This window comes from Dama dama, chromosome 20, assembly GCF_033118175.1.
Source record: "Dama dama isolate Ldn47 chromosome 20, ASM3311817v1, whole genome shotgun sequence".
Lineage (NCBI taxonomy): Eukaryota > Metazoa > Chordata > Mammalia > Artiodactyla > Cervidae > Dama > Dama dama.
This window is the reverse complement of record NC_083700.1, coordinates 99,259,354-99,275,813: the sequence shown is the minus strand read 5'-3', so window position 1 is coordinate 99,275,813 and position 16,460 is coordinate 99,259,354. Positions and strand designations below refer to the sequence as shown.

The window sequence follows — 16,460 nt, the reverse complement described above, 5'->3', positions numbered from 1 at the left end:
CCCTCTAGGCTGCTGATTCCCAGGGTTATAAGGCAATGAACAGGCAAAGGGGTGCAGGGAATGGCCTCTGCCTCTCACCAGCCAGGTTGGGGGTACTCTGCAGTCACTTTGTTTAGCAGGGTTGAGTGACCTCATCACAGGGATCTGCCACCGGATGGTGAGGAGGGGGCTGGTGTGTGTGTTTGTGGGGGGCTGGGCTGGTGGTGGCCTGAAGTGAGCCCTCCCTTTAGCCCTTTTTTCTGACTGCTTAAATGCTTTACTTTGGGTAAGTCCTCTATTTTGAAATCCTGCTTCATCCTGTGCACTTCAGGAGTCCCTGCAGGGTGGGGTTATCGCCTCTTCTCTTCACCTTCCCCCTGCATTGACCTCAGCCATGGGGTCTTCAGGAACCCTGCCTCACTGTCCTGATTCCTATCACCCCCGCCCCAGCCCTGCTGACCTAGGGCTCAGTTGTCCCCCTCCTCAGAGCCTTGCCAGTGACTTGGGGAACACAGCTTCGCCTCCACGCAGCTGGCGCTTGCTCACATACCACTTGCAGTGGCCTTATCCAGGCCTCAATTTCTCTGTGTATTTATTAAGGCCCTCTCTCGCGTTTTATTTTATCTGATTTGGCTTTTTGTGGCTTTCCTTCCTTTTGTACTAATGCTTCTCTCTGATCTTATTTGCATTCAAATTACCTCGCCAGGTGGTTCACCAATCAGAGGTAAGAATGCTGTCCGTGCATCTCGCCACGCCACGCCTCGCCACGCCGTCACCACCACTCCATCCCGTCCCGTCCCGTCGTCACCTCCCCCATCCCCGCCTCTCCAGCCTCCTCATCTCCAGCTCCGGCCCCTCAGCACCACCGGCCACCACACGCATCCACTCTCAGCCATCCCCTCCTGTGACTCATCCATTCCAAGTCTGGATTGTGGACATAACTCGGCTCATCCCTGCCTTGGGCCTGCGAGCCCACTGACCAGGCCTTCTAGGCCAGCCCCACAGACAGAAGGGGCTCTGCTGACTCCTGCAGGGAAGCGAGGCCCTGGTCTTCAAGGCTAGCCAGAGATGGAGAATCTTCCCATGAGGTGGGGGAGCATGACCAAGCCTTGCCTTCCTTCTCAAGAACCTTCTTGGTCTTGGGACCTTTAATTATTGCTAGCTCCCCCTTCAGCATCCGGCCCTGTGGTAGATTGAGGCTCCCCCTGTAAATCCCTCAGTCCAGCAAACACTAGGAAGGACATGCAGTTAAAACTAACAGAGGCTGGAATGACAATAGAAATTAACAGGGTCTTAGGTAGCCTGATCCCCTGACCTATGAGCTCCAGCTGTTTTCATGCTTTAGGACCCTACATTCTGGGATTCCAAGCCCAGACTGGACTCAAAGATCCACGAAGAGCCACGTTCAAGTTTGACTCACTTCATGTCCTTTGAAAACTCAGTTTCTCTCTCGAAAGTCTATTTCCTCCTGTTTAGGCTGAGGCCAGGGACCCACCTCATGGGGTATGATGACTAGAGCAGAGGGAGAGGATTGCGTATGGTCTGGCCCAGAGCAGACATCCTGTAAAATGGTGGCTTCTGTAGTATTTGTATTCACATCGTTTTCTCCCCGCCTCTCAGTATCCTTGGGCACCTCTAGACCCTCGGAGTTCAGGCTCAAGCTGTTTTCAGAGCAGAAGATGGGACCAAGTCCCCACTGCAGGCTCATGGTGTTGGTTCCAGATTTGGGGGTTTCTGTGTGCAGTAGTCTCAGGGTCTGCATGGGGTCCCCTGACCAGTCCTGGTTCTTAACGCAGGGGAGCCTCCTCCTCCACCCAGGTGCCACTTCCTGCTCTCACCTGTGGCACCAGCTGCCAGGGCTCCCTCCTCCCCTCAGCTGAACTGCGTACAGCCCCCTCGCCCCTTGGCCGGGGGCCTGACCCGCATCTGCTTGAATGAGCGTTTTCTGTGACAGCGTCCATCCATCCCATAAACATGACCTGTTGGGTGCCCATCAGGGCTGTTCTCGTAGGAGCTGGGTATTTGGCATGTGTCCTGGGTCCTCATGTGCCCTGATGCTGGTGGGAAGGGCTGATCAGGACCACAGAGCCGGCCAGCCCTTTCTCCCTCTGCATTGGGGTTGAGCCTAAGTATCCCTCTCCCCACCTCCAGTGTTCATAGCCCCTCCTGTTGCCTAGCATTTGGGTGATGAAAGAGAGGTATCAGGGGGTGAAGAGGCTGTTACAGCTCAGACCTGCAGTGGGACCCCACACCCCCCGCCCCCCGGAGCCTGGGCCACGAGGGCTCCTCCTGTGGCTCCTTTCCCATTGGGTCGGGCGGGATCGGGCAGTTCTGTCTGTGTCCTGTGTGGGTGTGACCGTCAGCCGGCCTGGGCTCTGGGTGGGGTAGGTCTGTGTAGGCAGGGGTTTCTGTCAGGCTGTGTCCTGTGGGGTTGTTAACTGTCCGTTGGAGCGTCCTGCGTGGGTGTGATTGTCTGTCAGCTTGTTCCAGGGAGCGGGTGTTGCTTGTGCCTCGGGGTGTTCCTGTCACGACGGTCCGCCCGGTGTACCCTTGTCAGCAGCAGTGCTCTCAGGCGCTTACTGCCGGGGCCGGGGGTGGCCACGTCCTGGTTTCACCCCCATCCCCCACCTTGCCCTCCCCTTGGTCTCCCCTACCTGGTACCTGGACCTGCCAGGACTGGCCCTGGCCCTTTCCTCCACCCTCTGTGAGGGTCATTTTCAGCGCCCACCCCCCTCTCCCCCTCCCCAGGCCCCGGCTCCTATTTGTTCGTCTGCGGCCAGAGCAGCCCCTCAGGGCGCTGGCCTGAGTGGGAGCTGCAGCCTCCATTAGCCTCCTGAATTATGCAGGAGCCGCGGTGGGTCGAAGCACTTTAGCAGGGACCAGGCTGAGGAGAGGAGCCGGAATGGGTGGGGCTGGCGTGGGTGGAGGTGGGGGCGGGGAGGAGGGGTTCTGTGGGCAGAGGCTGCTGGGCCCCAGGCCCGCAGGGCCAGCCCTTCCTTCCTGTGGGTTCTGGTGGGCAGTGGAATCTCAGGCTTTGCCCGAGGAGGGCATTGTACGCCCATGGGTTCCAGGCTGCTCCCACCCACGCCTGGCTCCGTGGTGCTCTGATTGGGGATGCTCATTAGCAAACAGGCTCCAGTACTGCGTACTGGCCAGAGCGTGGCAGTTGCTTGGTGGAGTTGGGGGTTGGGGTGGAGCCCCTGGCCGAGTCCACAGGCCCAGCTAGACCACGAGTGGGGTGGGGTTGATATCCGGAGCTTGACCCTCGGTTCCGTCCAAGAGGCCTCTGGGCTTGTCAGGGAGAGCTTCCCGGAAGCAGCATCTGTGCCAGGTGTGGCCCTGATGCCTGCCACATCTGGTCAACCCGAGCCTTGGGTGCTGTCGAGAGCCCTCCTCAGGTTCCAGGCCAGACCGCCGTCTCTGTGTCCCCACAGGTGCCTTGCAGATTGAGAGCAGCGAGGAGTCGGACCAAGGCAAGTACGAGTGTGTGGCAACCAACTCCGCAGGCACTCGCTACTCGGCCCCTGCCAACCTATACGTGCGAGGTAAGGACTCAGGTGGTGTCCAGCCCTGCCTGACCCTGTGGGGCGAGCCACACCTGCCGGGCTTGCTGCCCAGAACCTTGGTGTGGACCCATTGGCTGCCCTGGGTCTTGTCTCTCCTCCTTTTTGCCTCTCTCTGCAGCAGCCGTAGCAGCAGCAGCTCGCACTGGGCAAGCTCCTAACATCCGCCCGACTTTGCCTTCCTCCCACAGGCCCTTTGGGAACAGCCGCTCTTGGGAGCATTTGTATCTCTTATAGGTCCTGCCTCATGGGCCTGGAGCCCCATGAGAGTCTAGAGCCTTCCGAGCAGACTGTGTGTGTGTGTGTGTGTGTGTGTGTGTGTGTGTGTGTGAGTAGGCGCACATGTCTGTGTGTGAACATATTCACACCTGCCTGGTCTTCCTTGAGTCTGTCCTGCCCACCCTAGCAGGGTGGGCTTCAGGCCAGATGTACCTGCCTTTGACCAGGTTTGCCTGGGCCTTCCTGGAGGAGGAGCCAGCTGTGCTTTGTCATCAGCCGGGACCCTTGTGTAGGGGGGTCAGGCCCAGGCAGCTTTGAGCCCCTGCAGGTGAGCACCTCGTGCGTTTGAGGTGTTTCTTGCTGGGACTAAGTGGGTCACGTGTTCACAAGTCCAGGTGCCCAGCAGAGAGGGTCTGGGGCTGTTTTGGCCTGTCCAGTCTGTTGTGCTCCCAGCCCAAGGGAAACCAAAGCTGGCCACCTGCTGCTTCCTGAGAACACTCTGGGTTTTGTGTACACAGTATCGAGGAACGGCCCTTGGCACCCCTTCTACCCCCCCACCCCCCACTTAACCCTCCTTCATAGATGGGCGTCGTGAAAAGTGAAACCGTCTCCCCTCGGGGGATTTCTAAAGGAAAGTGGATGCCGCTTCTTCGCAGTGATGATTTCATCACGCTAAGTGCTTAGTACAGCTTCACAGCGGGCGTCATCTGCCTGTCTGCTCAAGCCAAGCTGTGGGGCAGGGTGATCGCAGTGGCCTGTCCCACCCTTCAGGGCCACGTGGTCAGACAGATCAGATCAGAGAGAATTAGGCCATCAATCGTGAGCTTATTAAGGGGCTGTGCTGTCAGGGCACAAGATACTAAGAGGCCACAGGTGAGGGGAAAATGGGGCTTCAGAGGGTGGCTGATGCCTCATCAGAACTGGGGGCATGGGATGGGAGGTCCCCAGTGGTCCCCTTCTCAGGTGTTCTGCTCTTCAGGGCTCACCTGAACTGTCTTAAGGAGCAGCTTCAGGGCATGGAGGCTAGGAGCATGCCCGTCACCCAGATGGCCAAGATGAGCGTGTCACAAATTGCACGGCCTTCCCCCCATGCTGCCCTCAGCAGAGCTTCTGACCAATGCACTGGGTCCTAATGAGTTCCCTCTGAGAGGAGCAACTGAAGACCCTGCTCAGAGACCTCCCTCCTCCACCCAGACAGTTCCAACTGCTGTGTTGATCTGACCCAGCACTTCTTCCAGAAGACCATCAGGTTGAGAATGTGGAGTTTCAAGGCCTCCACAGTGAAATCCTTCACTGCATGAGGCTGCACTAGGGAGAGGAGGGGCAGGCAGAGCTACAGGCACCGTACTAAGGCAGAAAGCCCAGAGCTGGGGTGGCTGAGCTCCTCATCATCGTCTTGGCGGGGCAGCGTTCTCTGAAGTCACCATCACCCTGGCCTCAGCCTGAGGTGGGACAGTGGGTCTCTTTGGATGAGCTGAGCTCAGATGCTGTAGCTGGTGGCTCCGGCCCTGACCAGGCAGTTCTTACCTCCTTGTCTATGGGAACTCCACTGTCCGCACGTGATGGGCTCAGACAGGACTCTTAACTGGGTCCTGCCATGGCCCATCCCCCACTTCCACAGGTCTTCCTGAACTGCCTTCCTGGGCCTATTTCCACAGGCCTTTTGGGCCAGGAATGTGGATGTTCCTTTAGTTCTAGCCCCACTTGCTAGGAATCCTAAAATAGGGACAACCTCACTTTGGTTTTCCCTCCCTCTTACTGGCGCACACACACATTCCTGTGGGGCCAGTCCTCAGTCTGTCCCTAGGACGTGTCTGATAGCCAGGCCCCACCTGAATCTGTACCCGTGGGGCCAGTCCTCAGTCTGTCCCTAGGACATGTCTCATAGCCAGGCCCCACCTGAATCTGTACCTGCCCTGCTTTGCAGAGAGAGATTTGCCCTGTAGCCCTAGGACAGAACCCTAAGCCATGCTGCTAGGACCCTGGCATCTGGGGTCCACCCCCGCTCCTTATCACAGTCCTGGCAGAGCCCCTGCTTTCTGCCCCAGCAGTGCTGATAACCCCATCAGCCCCTTACTCTTCTGGGACACCAGCTGCTGTATCCTGAACCCCTCTTGGGGGTGGGTACACATGGAGAAAGCCTCCATTGCTGGCCTCTGCCCGCCTGCTTCCTGGCAGAGCGGCGGTAAAGCTTCCTTCCAGACAGGGCACCTGTCACCCTCCAGGCCAGTGGGAGGCCCCCACTGGGCTCAACCTCAGCAACCAGTTGGTGTGGACGCCAGGCCAGGTTTTTCAACCTCAACACCATTGACATTTGAGGCCAAGTAACCCTTCGCTGTGTGGGGCTGTCCTGTGCATTTTGGGGTGTTTACCGACCCACTGGATGCAATAGCACCCCCTGGTCACAGCTCACAGGGTCTCCAGACCTTGCCCAATGTCTCTTGGGGGAATCCTCCCTCCCCGCCATTACAAAGCACTCTTCAGATGGACAGCCTTGCTCTGGGTCTTATCTCCATCTGTCTCTATCTCCATCATGTGTCTCCTGCCACGTTCACGGGGCCCGAGGTCATGTCTCCTCCTCGGATTTGGCCCCAGTGTCCACCTCACACCCCTCCTCTGTCCCGCAGACTCGGGGCTCCCACCACCTCTCTGAGACCTACAGCGGCCGCGTTTCACAGGGCCGTGCGTGGAGAGCTCCCAGCCTGGTGCTGGGCACGCAGGACGTGCTAGGCAGTCAGTAGCTGCTGCCGCCGCGGGGAAAGCACCACAGGGGCTGCGCCACCGAGTTTCGTCTGACTTTGCTCAGTTGCCTGCAGCTCCACCCACGGTCTAGCAGGCCCAGGCATGCCGGGTGGACCAGCCTCTCCATCCCACTCCCTCCCCCAGTGACTCACTCGCTCCTTCCATCCACAGCGTCTCTCCCGTCTAGCTCTTAGGACACACAGCTGCCAGGGACCAGGGATGGGCCCTGCTTTCCACCGAGCCTGGCCTACTTGCCCCCACCCTTCCCCACTTCTCTGCAGGGGCCTGGCTGCTGGGCCGCAGCTGTCTCGAAACGGGGCGACGGCTCCGTGGCTTCTCCCCACAGGCTCCAGACCAGCTTCCTCACACTCTGGTGCCATGCAGCGTGGGGCTTCCTCACGGTGGTGGGGTTCTAGTGGCCCATGTGCCTCGGTGGGTTTGTGGGCTGGGTGGGCCCTGAGCTCAGCGGGTCTGTCTGAGCTTTGGGGTGCGCGTGAGGCACGGGGGCCTGCCTGTGCCACACTCCCACCCATCCCTGTCCCACCCTTTGGCGCCCGGCACCTGCCGGCGGGACCCAGCCCTGTCCACCCGTGTCCTCCATGAGTCCTGAGTCTTTTGTGAGCGGCGTGGTCCGCGCGCACCTGTGGGCACGTGCGTGTGCGTGGGGCACAAGAGTCTTGTCTCGTTTCCGTGCTGTGTGGGCAGATGAAGGTTGGCCTGTTTTTACTCTCTCTGTGTTTCTCCTTGTCTTTTTTTTATTCCCTCCTCATCCTCATCGCACTCTGCCATCAACCCAAACTCTCATCTCTCAGATCAGCGAGAAGGTTGGTCCTTTTCACTTCTTATCCATCTACAGTTCGCCCATCGACGGGATGCCCCCGTCAGTAGGGACCAGCGGGCTCGGTCAGCTCTTCGGGCTCGCCCCCGTCAGGCCTGCCCGCCTGTCGGGCTCTGTGCTCCCGTTGTTTGAGCCGGCAGGCGGGCAGGACCAGGGGTGGGTGGGCAAGCCCCACTGCCCCGCATGTTTCTGCTGCTTGGGTCCTTGACCACCCCACGTGTCTGCATGTCCCCTTAGCTGGGCTCCCCTGCTGGGGAGGTTGGGTGGGCATGGTGCATGGCACAAGACTTGGCCCTGCCTTTGTGCCCAGGCCAGGCCAGCAGTCTGCTCCAGGTGGAGCTCAGAAGTGGTTGTGGGCTCTGTAAGAGTTGTAGGGCTTTATGTGCACCTGTGGGGCCTTACACAGTTTCCACCACCCCCTTGCTTAAAATCCATATTTGCTAGAGCTCAGCTGAAACCATTGGGAAGATGAAGGGGAAGGCTAATCTAGAATGAGCTCACCCCTCAAGATCCTGCAGCCCAGGGTGAACGTCCTCCAGGGTCTGCACTGTCCTTGAGCACCTCCCTGAAGCTGGCCGGACGGCAGTCATGCTGTGCCCACCGAGCTTAGTGTCTGGGGCACAGGGTGGGTGGGGTCACTTTGTCTCACTGAGGAAGCCTCCCATTGACTGGTCTCTTCCCTCTCCAGCTAGATCCAGATGAGGGTCTTCCCACCTGGTCCAAGCCCTTCTCCCAGACAGCTGGCATTTCCTCGGCCCCACGCTGGGTGCTGGGCATTCGACCAGGAGCTCACATCTGACCAAGCGGTCAACTGCTGCTTAGAGCTATATGTGAGCCTCGCAGCAGCCCTAGCATGGCCGTGGGTCGGGGAGGGCTTCCTGAAGACCTCGCAGCAGCCCATTCCAGAGCAGTCTCACACCCGAGGGGCCAGGCCCCTACTCCCCACCCTCGGTCCAGCAACAGGGGCCGAGGGGCAAGGACACAGGCAGCGGTCCTTTCTCTGTCCCTTGGTCTGAGCGGTTAGAGGAGGCCCTCCTGTCCACTGGGTGAAGCCCCAGGGAGCAGACTCGGGCCACTTGGTGTCCTCTGTGTTCTCTCTGTGGCTTGGGTTTCCTCCACGAGGAGAGGGAGCCTGTCGGGAGGAGGACTGCAGCCTCGGCTCAGATACCAGCCCTGATCATCATCATATGCACTCCTGAGCTCTGGGGCATTTCAGTTACACCGTTTCGCTGAACGGGCAAATCTGCCCGGGGCGAGTTCAGAAAACGGTCATCAGCAGAGAGAGCCCAGCCTGCCACCGCCTCCCCCTGGGCCCCCTCCCCCGCCCTCCCGGTCCCTTGTCCCTTCTCCTTTTCCCATTCTGTGGTTCCACCAAAAATAAGCATGTACACAAATATTTAATGGGAAGGCAGAAATGAGTTTCTAAATATTCCGGGGGGGATTTGCCGTGCTGGTAATTTGTTTGGTGCTGATAATTACATCTTACATTTTTCCAGCTTTACTTAAAACTGTGTGCCGAGTGCGCCAGCATTTAATTACTGCTCTGCGGCAGCCACAAGGTTATTTATTAAAGAGTTATTTTATCTTGATACGGTGAATCCTGCCCCTTATCCCCTCCTTAATGTTGTGTTATTTTCATCAGAGAAATTTCCGCGAGTGAATGCCGATTGCGGGGCTGCCTCCCCCCTGCGATTAGGCTGTCACTCCACTGAATGCCGTTGCCTCCAGGCGCCGCACCGCCCTATTATAGGGGGTTGTCAGCTCAAATAATTAGACTTAAAAGTTACAGCTGAAATATAATCCAGAAATGGCAAGGCCCTGTTTTGGAAATTGTCTATAAAATGTCAGCAGTAAGGATGCTCGGGGAACAGTAATAGACCGTCATTGTTGGAGCTCAAGATTAGACCCTAAGTGCATTTTTCCCCGGCCCTGGTTTTTCCTTCCCTGCTGTTGCTGCTGTCAATAGACTGAGTCCAGGGCGAGTCCTGCCCCTTCTGGAGGCCTCGTGTCAGCGACGGCAGGAGGAGTGGCGGTGAGACTGTTGCAGGGAGGCACCAGCCACTCGTGGCACTTGGGACAGGGGGGTGACCGTCCAGAATTCGGGACTCCACAGATACTCAGGATCCCAGGAAGTGGTCACCCGCCTCTGTCACCCCCACCTCCTCTCTGTAGTCCTAGCCCCTACACCGTGGGGAAGATGAGTCTGCTCTGCAGTGAAACCCATTCAGGCTCTTTGTGTTGGCTGAAGCCCAGCAGGCCTGTGAAGGGAGGTGCCCTGCTGGAGTGTGCCGTCCAGGAGTCCCTGGGCTTGAGGCCCTGCCCTGGTGCTAGGAGTGATGCTAAGGCTCATCTCTGACCTCTCACTCATCCTTAGCCCCTGGGGTTCTCCCTTCCACTTGCATCTGGAAGGGGGGGAATTAAAAATAAAAACAAACCCTTCTCAATGTTGGTTCCCCAAGGGCCCTTATTTCCTGGCGCTGGCAAGAAGACCTTGTCCTCCGGGACTGTTTGAAGTAAAGCCTGGTCAGTTTTCTTCACGGCTTAGGTTGAGACCTAAGGTTTATCCACCAAGGACCTACTTCCTTCTCCTGGGGCTCTTTGTTCTCACGTCCAGGGACCCGATCAGGCCCCAGGATTCTGCCACTGACCACTGTCAAGCTGACAGGTGTGTCCCTGACACAGGCTTGGGGCCCATCCTCATGCCAAGTGGAGAGTGTTCTCCCGCCAGCCTCAACAGACCCAGAAGCTTCTTCATGGAGCCGCCCCAGTCTCTCCATTCACCCTGTGAGCCAGGGCTCAAAGGGGCCTGAGCTTTTCATCCCACGGACCTGCTCCCAGTACGTGTATGAACACGTCCCTGAGTGTCAGCTGTCAGTTCCCGCCTCTTTAACTGGATGCCCATGCACGAGGAGGAGACGGGGCAGCCCCTGGCAGAGAGGAGCGGCAAAGAGAGAGTTGGTCAGTTAGGACCGCTGAGCCCTTTTGCTTGAGCCAGGCTACATCTTCACCAGCGGGCATGCCGCGCCTCATGACCTGTGCCCCAGGCTCAGCACCAGAGCCCAGGCAGTGCCTGCACCGTGTCCGAGCCTCCCAACCTCACCTTTTGCCGTTTGTGGGGAGTGCTCAAAGGAAGCTCTTTGTCGTGGCTTTCTCCTGCCAGCCATGCCCCCGGGACCCACGTGTCCCCCTGCCACACAGCACTGCTCTACCTGAACAGTTCCGTCATCACTGCAGACCCCCCCAGCTTTAGGACAGATGACAGAAGCCCACTTCTGTCAGCTTAACGCGAAACACGGAAACTTGTCTTACAAAACTGGAAGTATAGGTAGATTGGCGTCAGGCAGGGCTGGATCCCGGTGTTTAAACAGTTTGGTCAGGCATTTGTCTGTCTCTGTCTCTACCTCTGCCCTCCTCAATAACTCCTTTGTTCTCAAGCAGGTCCTTTCGAGTGCTGTGCAAGGTGGTCCCCAGCCCCCCACCCCCCAGGTTAGAGACCAGAAGTGGAGAGGAAGAGCCACGTGTCTTAATAGTTTTCACAAAAGGCCAAAGGTTCTATCTCTTGAGCCACGTCTGGGTTGCATATCCCATGAACCAAGAGTGGGGGCTGAGATGGTTCTCCTAAGAAGACGTGGATGCCAATTCTAGGAGGAGACACGCTGACACCCCAGCGAGCGTGGGTCACAGAGGGAAGTAGACTCGATCCCTGGTGCTGGCCGTGGCACTGGCAGTCCTTTGGCTCTGACTGGAGGCTTCGGAGGGAGGCAGCGTGGGTACAGCTGAGGCTGAGCAAAGTGAGGTCCCGTAGTCTGGGCTGAGTCATTTAAAGTTCCATGCAGTTTTTAACAGGGCAGGTGATGTGAACAGATAAGGATTTGTGCCGGTTACTTGTGGAGGGCCAGTGACTGGGTCAGAGGATGACCAGGGCAGGAGGAGCAATGGAGAACACAGTATAGTAATCCAGGGAAGGCTGGTGGCTTGGACTTTGGAGGTGGCATTCACCTGTGGACTTGGCAAGAAAAGTGTTGGAAAGATATTTTAGGTGGTGTGTTAGCAGGACATGGTGATTTGCTGGATGTCTGGTCTGTGGGTTGCAGCTTTGACCTCTGTGTAGTGAGGTCACAGGTTGGACCAGGTGGTGTCTGCAGTTACTTCCAGCTCTGATTTCCGTGCTTTTAGGCTGAGCGAGCAGCAGTCTGGCACCTGTGGTGGAGGTGTTCCCGATGTGGCATTGTGGGTCCTTTGCATTCCTGGGCTCCCCAGCAAGGACCCTCAGAGACCTGCACCCTGAGTGGTCCCCTCTGGGTCTCTTCGCCTCGCTGCCTGCCTTCTTCAGCCCTGCGTGTAGGGGTGCCCAGGAAGGACACACCCCAGCCTCTGCCCACCTGTTGCATGCCTTGTCTGCATGCCAAGCATGTCTGCCCATGGCTAGGTTTTGCTTGCCTTCCCTCCTTCTGCATGTTCCGAATGTCTTTACCAAGCTCGAGACTTTGGCAGGTTGGGTGGGGGGGTCCAGGCTGCACCTTGAACTGAGAAGCTCAGAACAGCTTCTTTCCTGGGGAGCCCAAGGCTGGAGGTTGTGGCCAGGAACAGCCACCCTCCCCCTTGAGACCCTGTCCATTGGTGCCGAAAGCCGTCTGCTCGGTACCCTCATCATGTTACTGCCATCGTCATACCCATCCTGCCCGCGGACCACGTCCCTGGCCCGCCCAGAACTCTGGCCCCTGTCCAGTCCCTCCTGGAGGCAGCCCCTCCTCTTGGGTTCTCAGGCTCTGCCTTGAGCGTGGCTGAGGTCCTGGGAGGTGGTCCTGCTGCTACCCTCATCTCTTCCCCGGGGATCATGGCCTGGAGGTGGAGGCAGTGGCCTCAGAGAAGGTGGCCACGTCACTTCCAGTCTGACCCTCTGCCCTGCCCCAGTCCTGCTCTGAGGACCCTCCACCCTAGCGTGCCTGGATCTCTCGCACTAGTGCCCCAGCTAGCCCCGCTGGAGACCCTCCTTAGTGGGGGCGGGTGTCGGAGCAGGTAGGGGCGGGCACTGGAGAGCGACCTGGGATGTGGCCCTTAGGAGGCCTTGCACTGATTCCCCTGTGATCTTGGGCCTCAGTTTCCTAGGCTGTAAAACGGGAGCGTGGTTGCAGAATCTCTCGTGTTCCAGACAGTCCCTGAGAGTGGGGGCTATTCTGGCCCCAAAGCAGGATGGGTGGGGGTCAGCTGGAGCCCAGGGACCCCACCCCTTGGCTCTGACGAGAGGGGCTTCCTGGACGAGGGGCCCCTGCCCTTCCGCCGCACACGCGCCCGGCCCGGCCTGTGAGCGCCTCTCTCCCTCCTCCCGCAGTGCGCCGCGTGGCTCCGCGTTTCTCCATCCCTCCCAGCAGCCAGGAGGTGATGCCAGGCGGCAGCGTGAACCTGACATGCGTCGCCGTCGGCGCGCCCATGCCCTATGTGAAGTGGATGATGGGGGCCGAAGAGCTCACCAAGGAGGACGAGATGCCAGTCGGCCGCAACGTGCTGGAGCTCAGCAACGTGGTGCGCTCCGCCAACTACACGTGTGTGGCCATTTCCTCCCTGGGCATGATCGAGGCCACGGCCCAGGTCACCGTGAAAGGTGAGCTCACTGGTGTGCTGGCCGTGGCCCGTGGCCTTCCCTGGAGTTGGCGGGGGGGAGGTGGGCATGACTGCTGGGGGACGGGCGGGGCTGAGGTTGTTACTCTGCTGGTGCCCGGCCCCGGGGGTCCTCCTGGCCGTCAGTGGTGGACGGAGGGCTTTCTGTCAGAGACTGGCTTAATCATTTGAGCTAACAGGTGCTAGTTCCCTGGGGGGGCAGATGCCGTGCTGGTTAGGAAGCAGAGGTTATATTATTCAGGTGATGTCACCCTGGGAAATAGATTCTCTTGTTCCCATTTTATAAGTTAGGAAACTGAGGTGCAGAGTCACAGGGAAGTAAATGATGGAGCAGGGACTTGAACCCTGGGGGTCTGAATCCACCACACACCCCTCTAACCATAGAACTGGACCCTCAGCTTTCCCAGCCTCCCAGAAAGAAGGATGGGAAACAGTAGCAAAGGCAGGTGGGTTCTCTCTTCCCGGAGCCCTGGGACAGCCACATGTAGACCAGATTCCTTGGGGTGCTCTGCTTCCTCCCTCCCCTCTGATAACACCCCCTATTCTGCAGCTTGAGTCATCTTTTTAACAGAGCAGCGTCATGTTATAAAAGGGAGAAACACCCTGCGGTGGCTTCTGACTGCTTTTAAGATAAAGAGCAGGATCCTCACTGCTGTGAACGGAGCAGGCCGACAGTTCCGAGTATCACCCTGCCCTCACCCCACCCTTGCCATCCCTGGCTCCACCTAGCTCTCCAGGTCTCAGTCCTGGGAAGCTTTCCCCAGTCACCCCGTTCAACGACACCCTGGACTTTTCTCCATCTCAGCACCCTGCTTTCTGGTGTCGTTACACATGCCAGAGCCACGATTATCACTCACTGATTGCTTCTCTCACTGGTGTATAAACCCCATGAGCGCAGCGGTGTGACCGTGTGTCAGCGTGTCCTCAACCCTAGCACAGTGCCTGGCGCGCCATCGGCACTCAAGTCTGTGAGTGCCTGTTGTTCGGGGATTGGCTGTGGACCTGAGGCCTCTCCCCTCCTTTTGAGCCAAGCGATGGTGTCTGTGGGGCCAGCAGCCCCATCCATCTCTCTCAAATCCAGGACCATTCCCTGAGGAAATCCCTTCCCTCTCCCCGCCCCTATTAAACACACTCACCAATGGGTGAGCCCAGATGCACTGCAGAGGCCTGTGTGCCTCCCATCTGCACGGGCCCAGGCAGGCCACCTCTGGATCCGTTTGCTTGATGAGCCTCCAGGGCTGGCGTGAGGTCCAGAGGAATCCTAGAAGTGAGTTAGGTGGACACCGAATGACCCAAGGCCCCTGCAGGCACTGACGGGCCTGGCCACCAGCCCCCGCTAGGTGACCTCAGTGGTCACCGAGGGCTTTTCAGGCGATTCTTTGTGGGGGGGGGGGGGGTCAACCACACTCTGGTTGGATGAACCCCAGGGCAGGGTCGGCTCCTGGGGTCGTGACCTCAGGCAGCCCCGAGCCTTCCACTTTGTCCCCAGCCCTGCCGAAGCCTCCGATTGATGTTGTGGTGACAGAGACGACGGCCACCAGCGTCACTCTGACCTGGGACTCTGGGAACTCGGAGCCTGTGTCCTACTACGGCATCCAGTACCGCCCAGCGGGCGCGGAGGGCCCCTTCCAGGAGGTGGACGGCGTGGCCACCACCCGCTACAGCATCGGCGGCCTGAGCCCTTTCTCAGAGTACGCCTTCCGCGTGCTGGCGGTGAACAGCATCGGGCGCGGGCCGCCCAGCGAGGCGGTGCGGGCGCGCACGGGGGAGCAGGCGCCATCCAGCCCCCCGCGCCGCGTGCAGGCGCGCATGCTGAGCGCCAGCACCATGCTGGTGCAGTGGGAACCGCCCGAGGAGCCCAACGGCCTGGTGCGGGGCTACCGCGTCTACTACACCCCCGACTCCCGCCGCCCTCTGAGCGCCTGGCACAAGCACAACACGGACGCCGGGCTCCTCACCACCGTGGGCAGCCTGCTGCCCGGCATCACCTACAGCCTGCGCGTGCTGGCCTTCACCGCCGTGGGTGATGGCCCCCCCAGCACCACCATCCAGGTCAAGACGCAGCAGGGAGGTAGGCGCAGGCCAGGCTGGGTGGTACCCCCCTCCCTCAGGCCGTGAGCCGGGGCAGGGGTGGCTCTGGGGACGATCAAAGCCCGTATCTGCACACACGGCCGCTGGGGGGGCTGGGCAGGGGTGGGGTGAGGCCCTGCCTCCCTCCACTGGGGGCCCCTGCCCTCGGGGGATTGGCGAGGCTGATGGAGCCTGGCTGCGGTGTTGCAGTGCCTGCCCAGCCTGCGGACTTCCAGGCCGAGGCGGACTCAGACACCAGGATCCAGCTCTCGTGGCTGCTGCCCCCGCAGGAGCGGATCGTCAAGTATGAGCTGGTGTACTGGGCGGCGGAGGACGAGGGCCAGCAGGTGAGCACCCGGCAGTGTGGAGGGAGGACGGCTGCTCCCAGTCCCTGGGGGGTCTGTGCTGGGCTCTCCCAGGTAGACTTTCCTGGATTCTGGGGTCGTGGGGACACAGCCCCTTGAGGCGCTGGGACCCGTGCTGCCTGTGTGGTTCTGTAGTCTCTGTCACCCCTGTGCTGGGGACAGAGCCCCGAGTCCGTCCTGGGTCTCCTCGGCTCTGTGGCTCGCATGACACCAGCAGAGCCCTCAAGTTCCCCGGCCTACTTGTCCGTGGTGTTCCCATGCCCATGTGGTCAGTGAGGTGCCCTTGTGTGGGCCACATGGCCACGTGGCAGGGAGCTAGCCCCGCAGCCACGGTGGGTCCCCAGGGATCTGCCACAACCCGTGTTCGGGGTGACCTCTGAGTGGCCTCTGAGGTCAGGGTGGTCAGTGAGTGCTCTTTGCTCTTCCAGCACAAGGTGACCTTCGACCCCACGTCCTCCTACACCGTGGAGGACCTGAAGCCCGACACGCTGTACCGCTTCCAGCTGGCCGCCCGCTCCGAGCTGGGGGTGGGCGTCTTCACCCCCACCATCGAGGCTCGCACGGCACAGTCCAGTAAGTGCCTCCCAGAGCCACGGCTGCTACAGCTGGGGGGGTCACGGACTCACACACACACCCCCTCCCCCTCGACCAGGCGGGTAGTCGGTTCCGCTGGGCCCTGGGCTCAGTCTGGATCCCAAGTGAGGGACAGGTAAGTGCCCTCTAGTCTGCATCCAGGCGGCTGCTGCCCTCGCTGCTCCCCGCCCACCTCCTGCCCTCCCTCAGCCCCGCCCCCGCCCAGGTAAGTTCCGTGTCTCCTCCCCCATCCGCTCTGCGCTGGTCACATTAGCCCACGGCCACCCTTTGTGGAGGGACCGCGGTGCTCGCTGTGTTTCAGACCTGCTCCAGCGGCGTCTTCCCTCCTGTATCCCCACATCTCATCTCCCTGTTACCCATATTCCTGCCTCCTGCCCCCTCCATGAGCGTCCATGTGAGCCAGCTGCCCGGGCAGAGACAAGACTGCATTGGGACCGTGTGGCACTCGTGTGTTGGACTGTGCATGAGGCC

The 16,460-nt window shown here is 59.7% G+C and overlaps 1 protein-coding gene across 3 annotated transcripts in view; it reads left to right on the top strand.

Annotated features, from left to right (window-relative positions):
- Positions 1-16,460, top strand: part of PTPRF (protein tyrosine phosphatase receptor type F) — an 83,559-nt gene that overhangs the window by 40,291 nt on the left and 26,808 nt on the right. For all 3 annotated transcript variants that reach the window (XM_061122157.1, XM_061122158.1, XM_061122156.1), the window contains 5 exons: positions 3,414-3,524; positions 12,674-12,943; positions 14,450-15,031; positions 15,241-15,377; positions 15,824-15,968. In XM_061122157.1, the coding sequence (XP_060978140.1) occupies positions 3,414-3,524; positions 12,674-12,943; positions 14,450-15,031; positions 15,241-15,377; positions 15,824-15,968 (1,245 nt within the window). The remainder of the gene's footprint in view (positions 1-3,413; positions 3,525-12,673; positions 12,944-14,449; positions 15,032-15,240; positions 15,378-15,823; positions 15,969-16,460) is intronic.